The sequence below is a fragment of the Arachis ipaensis genome, chromosome B10, assembly GCF_000816755.2.
Source record: "Arachis ipaensis cultivar K30076 chromosome B10, Araip1.1, whole genome shotgun sequence".
Taxonomy (NCBI): domain Eukaryota; kingdom Viridiplantae; phylum Streptophyta; class Magnoliopsida; order Fabales; family Fabaceae; genus Arachis; species Arachis ipaensis.
The window spans coordinates 109,300,114-109,311,106 of record NC_029794.2 but is presented as its reverse complement, the minus strand read 5'-3'; the positions used below and the strand labels follow the sequence as shown (position 1 = coordinate 109,311,106).

Below are 10,993 nucleotides of genomic sequence, written 5' to 3'. Positions count from 1 at the left end.
GGGTAGAATTTATGTTGGTATAGAATTCCTCAATAAAAAGAATCTCTTCGTTACAAGCATAGTCTAGACCAACAATGAATTCTCCATCAAAGTTTAATTTTTTTGTCACAATTATAAACCAATAAAAATATCGAGAGTATTAGATCTCAGGTCGTCTCTCAAAGGAATTGCAGTGAGGTATGCGTGTTATCGATTATGAGGTTCAAGGGGGTGGTTTGCGGATAAGAAAACAATAATCTAAATGACAATAAAATAGAGAAAATAACTAAAGATAACAAATGCTAAAGAGGCATTCATGGCAAGGATTGAGAATCAAGCTTTTGTATCCTAGTCATTAATCATAACACAATAATTACCAAGAGTTAAGCCTATTACGTTATCTCCACATCAGGAGAAGATCAATTAGGCCTAGTTAACCCCAATCCATAAGTAGTATCAATGGAAACAAGATTAACTAACAACTCTAGATCACCAATCCAAGTTGGTTGTTAATGACTCAATATTATCTAATTTCTCTTTCCAAACCAAGAATGCTCAAAAATCTTCTCTAAAACTAAGCCAAGCATTTTATTAAACACTTGGTGTGCATAAAAAGAAAAGCACAGTAAATTGCAATAATAATAAAATCTACTACTACCAAATACAAGAAAATAACAACAATAACTCAAGCAAGCATTAAGAGAACATAAAACATCAAATTGCATTAAAGGAAATTGAAATTAACAATAGTTCAATACATAAAAGTAACCAAATACAAGAAATAACAAGTAAAACTAAGAGAATCAAGGCAATAGAATAAGGAAAAGTAAAAGAAACTAGATGAAAATAAGAAATAAAACCTAAATCTAAGAGAGATTAACCTAATTCTATCCTAATTCTAGAGAGAAGAGGGAGCTTCTCTCTTTAGAAAATGACGTAAAGCATGGTTCCTAAGCTACACTAATTGCTCCCCCTTGTTCCTTCTTGAATTTTGCCTCAAATACTTCAGAAATGAGTTGGATTTGAGCCTCAATGAGCTCAGAAATCACCCCCAGCGTGTTTCTTTAATGAAGTCACGTGCCGAGTGTCACGCGTACGCGTGGGTCATGCGTACGCGTGGACATGAATTTCACCAAATCCTCATTTCTTCATGAATTCTCCATTTTGCATGCTTTTTCTTCACTTCTTTGATCTAATCCTTGCCTCCTAAACCTTAAATTAATGAACAAATACATCAAGGTATCGAGTAGAATCAAAGTGAATTAAATTTAGCAAATTAAGGGCCTAAGAAGTATGTTTTCACTCTTAAGCACAAATTAGGAAAAATTCACAAAACCATGCTATTTCATTGAATAAATATGAGATAAGTTGATAAAATGCTCTAAATTCAACACAAGATAAACCCTAAAATTGGGGTTTATCAGCGGCGCCAAAAACTTGGTGCGGATTTTGAAAACCACAAACTAACCGGCAAGTACACCAAGTCGTACCAAGTAATACCTCAGGTGAGTGAGGGTCGATCCCACGAGGATTAATGGATCAAGCAATAATGGTTGAGTGTAACTTAGTCTGACAAGCAAAAAGGAGTGTTTTGGGTTCTAATTATCATAAAACAGTAATTAGAGACTTTAAGAAAGAAAACAGTAAACGGGTTGTGAGAATTATATACGAAAACAGTTAAGGTTTTAGAGATATTTACTTTTTTGGATTAACAATTCTTACCAACTATTTTAATCATGCAAGATTCAATTCATGGCAAACTTTAATTGATTAAACCCTAATTCCATAGTGGTTTAATCTCCTACAATCTAATCAACCGCCAATTCTTTGGTCACTTAATTTAGATTGAAGGTTTAGGTCCAATTCTAGTTTATTAGCCACACAAATCCTAAGTACCCAAAGATATGATGATTATATGTCTATATCACGTTAAATACAGGTAATTAGAGAATTATGAGGAATTGCTTTCAAGGCGTTATTCAAGTGAGTTAACTTTTCTAAGATTCAATAAGAATTCAAGTAGAAAGAGAGTTATCTTCCAATATATTCTAGTTTCTAGGATGAAGAACGAAAATAATCCTTGAATTTAAATTAGTACATTAATCAAAAGTAGAAATTATTAATTCATCAAAATAAACAGAACTCCTGACCTTAACAGAGGAGATTCAGTTGCTCATGGCTCAGAGAAAAACTAGGGTTCTAAAAAGTCTGAAAATGCGGAATGAGGAAGAAGAAGAGAAGAAGAGCCTGAAGGGCTGAATCTTTCTCCTTTTATATTTGACCTAATTGATTTTGAAAATAAGATAAATTAATAAATTCTAAAACCTAAAAGATTGTGTTTAGTTTTAAATAATAAAAAATAAAATAAATAAAGAAAACTAAAAAAAAACTAAAGCTACGAAGGCTTCCTTAGAGCTCCAAAATGTGCTACTGACGCTAAACACCAGGCTCGGTGTTTAGCGCCGCTGAACAGAGGCTATTTCCATTGTTTTCTGGATGCGTGGCGCTAAACACCGAGTCGTGACATTTAGCGCCAGCTTTATAGAGAGCTTGCACGAAGTACGAGGCACCTGGTGCCAAACGCCAAGTAGCGGCGTTTAGCGCCATCTTGATAGCATCCAATTTCTTCCTTTTTCTTCTACAGGAACTCTATCAAACTTGCCCGCATCTTTCTTGAAATTAATAAAATTACTATGCGCATCAAAGTAGCATCCAAACAGGACTAAAATACCAAAATCTCATAAAAACTTAATAAATCTATATCTAAACTACTAAAAAAATATAGAAAAGATGCTCACGCATCAACAAAGCAGTGGTAACTTCGACGGCGGTGCTAACAGCAATGGCTCCCCCCGGTGACTACCCAAACAGCAGCGACGACGAGGGAGCAATGGCAGTGGAGACGATGAGCTTCTTTCTCGTGAGCTCCTTCTCTCTCTCATGCAGTGGCTTGATGAAGAGGACAATGACGGCAGTGCAGACCTCACGACAATGACGACAGCGAAAGCTTCTCCCTCCTCACGTTCGGTCTCTCTCTCTCCTCCACAAACCCAATCTCTCACACGTTCTGTCTCTCTTCTCGGCGATGGCTCGGAGGTGGCAGAACGAGCTGGACGGAGGTGGCGAGGCAGCAACTCCTCACTCCGTCCTCTCTTCTCTGATTCGCGCCCTCTCTCCCTCTCGTGTACGTGTGTGTATAACGTTGAAAGGGAATGGGGAAATGTGGGTGGCAGATGGGGGATTTAGGGGTAGTGTGTGTAATAGATTTAGGATTAGATAAAAATTAGGGTTAGGTTAGTATTTGATTTGGGGATTTTTGGGTTAATTAGACTATTAGAGTAGAGTAATATTAATAAAATTAGGGTATAAGGTATTAATTTGAAATCTAGTTTAATCGCTTAAAAATACTTCAAAAATATTATTTGTTGTATCAATTTATTAATTGGCTTTCAATCAAGTACTCTAATTTAAAATATAAGATAATATAATTAATTTTTTTATTCATAAAACTTAAAGTATTAAATTCTAAAATCTCAATTATTTAAATCAATTCATATAAAATTCTTATTATTTTACGATTACTAAACTTTATAATTTAAATATGAAATTATTTAATGATTATAAAATTAGATAAAAATTCTAATTTAAATAGTCAAAACCTCATTATTTTTAAATTTCTAAAACTTTAAATTGTAAATAAGAAAACACTCAATAAATTGTAAAATCAAATAAACCTTAATTTTCTTCAAATTTAACTTATCAAGACTTGATTCAATATCCCTTAATAAAATAATTTCTAAAATTAAAGTCTTTAATAAATAAATAAATTAAAGTTGGCTTATAACAAGATTTTTTAAAAGTTCTAGGTTTTATATTTGATGGCTGCAATTTAATTTAAATTTTAGAAAAAATCGGGTACCAAAAAGATTGTAAAACGGGTCCGAATCGAAGAAAGAATTTGAAGAATTTATAAAGAACATGAAAAACACTTTGAGTTTTATCAAGAACATTCAAGAACAACTCTTTAATCTATTTTGGGATCAAAGTACAAATATTATTATGTTTTGGGATAAAAAGTATAAATACTAAAAATTTAGGGGTTAAAGTATAAATATCAAAAGTTAAAAGAGTTAAAATATAAGTTTTATAAAATTTTTGGGCTCAATATAAAATTTTTAAAAATTGAGATTAAAATATTATAAAAAAATAATAATAAAATAATGATAAAAAAGTAATTTTTTCTAAAAGAGATAGGTAACGACTAATTCGAAAATTATTTAATAATTCTAAAATTAGATAAAAATTCTAATTTAAATAGTCAAAACCTCATTATTTTTAAATTTCTAAAACTTTAAATTGTAAATAAGAAAACACTCAATAAATTGTAAAATCAAATAAACCTTAATTTTCTTCAAATTTAACTTATCAAGACTTGATTCAATATCCCTTAATAAAATAATTTCTAAAATTAAAGTCTTTAATAAATAAATAAATTAAAGTTGGCTTATAACAAGATTTTTTAAAAGTTCTAGGTTTTATATTTGATGGCTGCAATTTAATTTAAATTTTAGAAAAAATCGGGTACCAAAAAGATTGTAAAACGGGTCCGAATCGAAGAAAGAATTTGAAGAATTTATAAAGAACATGAAAAACACTTTGAGTTTTATCAAGAACATTCAAGAACAACTCTTTAATCTATTTTGGGATCAAAGTACAAATATTATTATGTTTTGGGATAAAAAGTATAAATACTAAAAATTTAGGGGTTAAAGTATAAATATCAAAAGTTAAAAGAGTTAAAATATAAGTTTTATAAAATTTTTGGGCTCAATATAAAATTTTTAAAAATTGAGATTAAAATATTATAAAAAAATAATAATAAAATAATGATAAAAAAGTAATTTTTTCTAAAAGAGATAGGTAACGACTAATTCTGGAGACTAACGAAGAAGTAGAAGACGAAAAAGAAGAAAAGAAAAAGAAAAAGCTTTAGGGTTCATAAATGGGAATAGGAACTAAATTGGGGAGTTATACATTGCTAGCCACATTAGCTAGCCATTATAATTGACAGCGTGACAGTGGCTATGCCACATCAGCAATTCGCTTGCTGACTCACATCAGAAATAGACTAAAAAACTTGTATATAGCTCGATGTTCAATCTGGATGGACAAATTAGTACAATTAAAATCTCAAAGGTAAAATTAGTGCAAAGGCCGAATCTAGAGGACTACTTTGGAGATTTGGTCTCTAGGTTGTTGTATTTTTTGCCAAATACTCTATTCTCCTTCAATTTAGATTCAGGAAGCGTTCTTAGGAGGTGGAAAATGTCCACAAGAATAACATATATGTTGCTTCTAGATTTGACTACCTGAGCAAGAGGTAAGCAATTTGTCTCTATTAGTGTTTAAACTATTTGAATATTTTTTACCCATATTAGTGCTCCTCTCATTTCTTAGGCTATGTTTGGAGGGAAGACTGAGATTAAAAGACAGAGACTAAATTAAATCTCTTTATTGTGGTTAGTATAAAATATTCTATATTGAATTATATCTTAGTATCATATTTGGTTTATGATAAATATGAAAATTGAGAGATAGATTTAGAATTTAAAATATTAAATGAAAATATATTTAAAAAAATATTATTAAAATTTCAATATTCATTCCTAAAAATTTTAGTCCTTTATATTTCTAGTTTTTGAAAATACTAAAGAAACTAAAATTTTGTATTTCAAGATCAAAATTTTAGTTTCAATCTCTAATCATTTAATACAATATTCAGTCCCAATCCTCCTAGTCTTAGTCTTAATCCTAGAAAACAAATGCAACCTTAAGCTTCCCCAGCTAACCAAACGGCCTTCTATACATTGTAAGTGGGCTTCTCATTCCGAATATACAGAAGGAATAAGACTTGCAGCCACATCAAAAACCTAGAAAATAAAAATGAGAAACGTCTTGTTACAAGAAGTTAGAAATGAACACCAACATTTTGTGGCCCAATTTGGACCCTGAAAAAAATCGAAACACCAACATTTTGATGAATAATTTGCACTGTCTAAGAATTATATCTCTGACAAAAAAAAAGAATTTATGTCACGTCCAGAAACTCGGATTTATGTAAATTGTGACAAAAAAATATAAATAGCCAATTTGTAATTATAATAAAAAAATTCATAAAAATAATTGATAGTTTGTCTATTATGTACTCTAAAAATAAAAAGTAAAATAAAATTAAAAATTTAAGGGTAAGATATATTTTTTATGTTAAAGTTGGTTTAAAGTTTTAAAAATATCTCAAAATTTTATTTCAATTGTTTTTTAAAAATTTTTTATTTGCATCAAATATATTCCTGATCGCTAATTTTTCAAAAACTTTAGGACTAACTCAGCAACGATTTCACAAGAACAACATTTAACATAAACAAATTAAATATAGTCATATATTTTTGCTAGATTAATTTTAAATTTTTTGAAAATTTAGTTGTTAGGAGTATATTTAATACAAATTAAAAACTACAGAAACAAAATTAAAATAAAATAAAAGTTAGGGACACTTTTAAAAATTTTAACAAATTTTAAAGATAAAAAATATACTTTATCTGAAATGTAAATTAAGGAAAAAGGGTTTACTCATGCATCCTTCTAAGTTCTAATATCACAATCTCCTGATATATAATTGTGATTGTAGCCGCAAACATATGACAATGAAAACATTAAGGATATCCATTTCGATAAATAATGGTTCCTCTTAACTTGTAATATTGCTAATCCGTGACAAACTATAAAGTACTTTCTTTAAGAAGAAGCTTCGGAGAAAAATACGGTTTGTTAGTTTAACTTAATTATGACGCTAACATGTAACAACACACTTATTTGCTGTGTCGGTTGCCAATGAGTTCATATAATTGAAGAATTCTCGCAATAAATGTGATGGAATCGTTCATTTATATCAACAGAACTCTTTATCTCTTTGTATATTTATATATACAATGTATACATTAATCAGTTATTAAGAAAACAAAATGTGGTTGAATTCAATGAGATCTGAGTGTTCCTCCAAGATGAATGGGAACAAGAGGGACAAGTGAATGAAGAACATCAGTGATTAGAGGACGGTAACTTGGCTCAGGCTGAACACAGAGAACAGCAACAGCAGCAACCTGATATAAGTGCTTGACATCCATTGTATCTTTGATCACTGGATCCACAATGTTCCTAAGTTTGGATCTGTCTGTCAGTGCCGGCATCGCCTATAAATTCATTCATATGGTTATTTATAATTATACGGGTACGCGCGGTGTGTGGGGTTAATAAATTAAATGAATAAAAGCAGGTAGCATACATACCCATGTGACAATAGATTGGCATTGAGCTGGTGCCAGTTTCTCCACAGGCTTCCTTCCTAACAGAAGTTCAAGAAGTACAACCCCAAATGCATACACATCGCTTTTATCTGTCAATTTCCCTATCAATACATAAATATCACTTACTATTAGAACTAACAAATAAATTAACAAATTTTATTTTTTTTATAATTTTATAAAATCACTCATTTAAATCTAAATCATTAATATAAGATTTAATAAATGAAGACTTAAAATTTGAGTGAAATATAGTTCTTACTCTCTGTTTTATATTAGTCTGTCTCTTTTTAGCTTTATGCAGGTACGAAGACAATCATTAAATTTTATTAAAAATATAAAGAATTAAAAAAGAAAGACAAAAATACTCCTAGTATTTTTTTTTCTCTCTCTCTACTAATTCTTTACTCTTGTAAGTTTCTCTTTTTATATTAAATAGAGAATATAATATGTAAAAGTGAATTAATGACTTCATGGAATTAGAAAATGACACTTAATTTGCAACAAAAATAAAAATGAAAAGAGACATTTAATATGATGGGTAAAGTATGTTTTTTGTCTCTAACGTTTGTGATGTTTTGTCAAAAATACATCTAACTTTTAATTTAATTTAATTTTGTCCTAATATTTTTAATTCATTCAATTTTATCACTAATGTTTTTTATTTGTTTTAAAACTATCTTTGAACGTTTTTAATTTTGTTCATGAGCTTTAGATGGAGTTATCGTAGGGATAATTTTAACACAAATTAAAAATCTTAAGGATAAAACTGAATAAAATTAAACATTAAGAATATTTTTAAAAAATTATAAGTATTAAGGATAAAAACATATTTTACCCTAATATAAAATGGATGGATTATCTAGAAAGAAAATGATGAGCCTCTAAGAAAGTTAAAATAAGAAGTTTTGACTTTTTCAATACGTTTTGAATTCATTTAATGTATTAAAAACTTTAAAATTTAATGTTTTCTATTATTAAAGTTTCATATCTCTAAAACACTTGGTATCATGAACCAAATAGATAATTCAGTTGCACGCTCCTCATGTGTAGATCCATGATATTATTGACATTGAGAAATAATTATATATTAATTTAATCATTAATTCTGTGAGTGGTACAATTCGGATGTTAGTTTATATCAACAAGGAGAAGTAACCAGAGAAAACAAAGCATCTGAGATTATTGTAAGGTAACCAACAACAAAGTCAAATTAATTAAATCCTTAGATGACATGTCATGTCAGTTGGGCAGGTACATGACCAACAGTAGCAAAATGTTTCAAACCAACCCTAAACTCATATGGCATAATTCATAATAGAAAAAAAACACCACAAAGCTCCAAAATAAAACCAACACAGTGGATCAAAGATGTCAGAGTCAGAGAAATGCATATGCAGTGAAATGAAGAGTTTGTTTTGGCATAATAACATACCATCTAAAAGGTACTCTGGGGCTACGTACCCCAATGTGCCTGAAAGCTTAATGTTCTTCTTGCTTTGGGACCCATCAGTTATGGCAAGCCCAAAATCAGATAGCTGAATCAATCCACCACCAGCGGTTGTGTAATGAGAAATGAGAACACATTAGTTGTTGCAATAAATGATATGATAAAGTAATATGAAAAGGATAAGGAAAAGGAAATCTCTTTTTTTCTTATAAATAGCAGTTACATTTTTGCTCTTTGTTTTTACCTTAGCGTTGAAGTTTGCATCCAAAAGAATATTGGAAGATTTCATATCTCTATGGATGACAGGAGGGTGACAATGCTCATGCAGATATTCTAATCCTCTGTTCACAGTTAATCAATAGTAGTTTTGTTAACATGCTGCTAATTAATTAACACATAATTAATTAATTAATTGATTAATTAATAACCTTGCCGTGTCAAGAGCAATCTTCATCCTCATGTTCCAAGTCAATGCAGACCCTCTAGTAGGTCCTTCATCGTCATTTTTTGTTTGGTGGAAAAATAAAGATATCAGTAGAACGGAGATAACTTTGAGTGCAATTATAAATGTCATCTTTTCAACTCGATTTAGTGCGATACATGTCTCTTAGAAACATTATTCAGATGGCTAGAATTCTAATTATAACTATCAAAAAACCTTTCTGGTACTTTAAGATTTGATTGTTACCATGTAAGTGAGCTTCTAAGGATCCATTTTGCATCAACTGATAAACGATGAACCTGGTGTCCCCATTAATGCTACAAGCCAGCAGAGGAATTATATTGGGATGCTGAATTTTGCTCAACAATTGGACCTCATTCTGTATATATTCATGTCACACAAGTTTCAAATATGAAAAAGAAAAGAAAGAAGCATAAGAGTTAAAGAAAAAGATTACATAGATACCTCGAATTCTCTCTCAGCATTTTGAGTTTGACAGTGTAGCTTCTTAACAGCAACAACAAGATTATCATCCAAACGAGCCTTGTAAACACATCCAAAACCTCCTTCACCCAAGATGTTACTTTCGTCAAAATTATTCGTGCTTTTCTCTATTTGTTTATAATCAATGATTGGAGCACAACCTTTCATACCAATCGTCTTCATTCCTATGAGCCCTTTCTCCACTGTATCTTGCAGCCATTAGTACTAAAGAAATAAGCAATTGAATATTCAATTTAATTCAAAACTTAGGTTTAAAAGAAAATATATTATAAGTACCTGAGATGTGAAGACTTTGATTCTTCTTGTTTGATTTTGAGGGACGCTTGGTATGGCAAATCCAGAAGCATAGCAAAGTGAGAATAACTGCACCAACTGCACCGGTGGCTACGGCCACAGATATAACCACCGTTTTGTTGTGTGAACTTTTTCGGTGCTGTTGTTGTTCCCCAACCTGAAATCCTAATGAACAGAGAGGTGAAAATATTGTTAATAAGTCTTGAGGAAAGACATAAGATCCAAAAACAGAGGAAGCAGAGTTACCAGGAGAGAGAGCTGCAGGGATGGGATTGGAGGTGAAAAGTGGAGCAATGGGTTGAGAAACAGGAACAGGTGCAGGTGCAGGTGCGGGTGCAGGAGAATGAAAAGGAGGGTGGTGTTGTGTTTGTGCAACTGCACGGTGAAGAAGGAGGATCAGGAACATGGAGAGAATCATAGGAACAGGGTTCATTTTCAATGTTTGTTGTGTGTCTTTTGAGGAATTGCAACACATGAAGAATGAAGATGCAGCCTGAAAAGGAGAGAGAGAGAGAGAGAGAGAGAGAGAGAGAGAGTTTTGAAGGCAATGCAAGTGATTTTTGGATCTTCAAGACTTGGACCCTCCCTTTTTTGTTTCTCCATAAAATAAGAAAAAGAAAAGTACTCTTTTCAACACTACCTTTCTCTGTTTTCTGTTATTGTCTTTTTTCATTTTTGTTTTTCTCTCTCTGCACAATTTCACTGCTACAGTCAACACAACAAAGTTTAGCTTTAACTGAATGTTGTTTTATAGATGGAGTCGATTCACTTTAATTTTACTAATAATACTATACAGATAATAATATAAAATTAAGGTCATTTACATTTGCTAAATATTTGTCTATTTATATTATACAAATATCCTCATTTTATTTTGCATAACACCTCTCTTGTGGGATTTTTATTTTTAATATTGGGTTAAAATAAGTGTAATCTACCAAAATGTTAAAAAAACTGTGTTTG

General features: G+C 30.8%; 1 protein-coding gene across 2 annotated transcripts; it reads right to left on the bottom strand.

The window, feature by feature from the left end:
• On the bottom strand, nucleotides 6,893–10,633 carry LOC107624226 (probable receptor-like protein kinase At1g80640). 2 transcript variants are annotated; one of them, XM_016326708.2, is made up of 9 exons: nucleotides 10,277–10,633; nucleotides 10,013–10,195; nucleotides 9,698–9,924; nucleotides 9,479–9,611; nucleotides 9,219–9,282; nucleotides 9,035–9,131; nucleotides 8,776–8,878; nucleotides 7,326–7,444; nucleotides 6,893–7,229 (listed from the first exon to the last, which is right to left on the bottom strand). In XM_016326708.2, the coding sequence occupies exons 1-9, from the start codon at nucleotides 10,503–10,505 to the stop codon at nucleotides 7,014–7,016; spliced, it is 1,371 nt and encodes a 456-aa protein (XP_016182194.1). In that variant the 5' UTR covers nucleotides 10,506–10,633; the 3' UTR covers nucleotides 6,893–7,013. The 2 variants fall into 2 exon arrangements, with proteins under 2 accessions (XP_016182194.1, XP_016182195.1); XM_016326709.2 differs by having other exon boundaries at nucleotides 9,698–9,918; nucleotides 10,277–10,631.

What these genes read in the sequence shown, in the direction of transcription:
- LOC107624226 (XM_016326708.2), bottom strand. Translation starts at nt 10,505, where the DNA reads ATGTGTTGCAATTCCTCAAAAGACACACAACAAACATTGAAAATGAAC. An exon ending in TCAAAGTCTTCACATCTCAG is followed by an intron (nt 9,925 to 10,012) that starts GTACTTATAATA and finishes AATGGCTGCAAG; the next exon opens with ATACAGTGGAGAAAGGGCTC. An exon ending in CCCAGAGTACCTTTTAGATG is followed by an intron (nt 7,445 to 8,775) that starts GTATGTTATTAT and finishes ATGTATTGATAG; the next exon opens with GGAAATTGACAGATAAAAGC.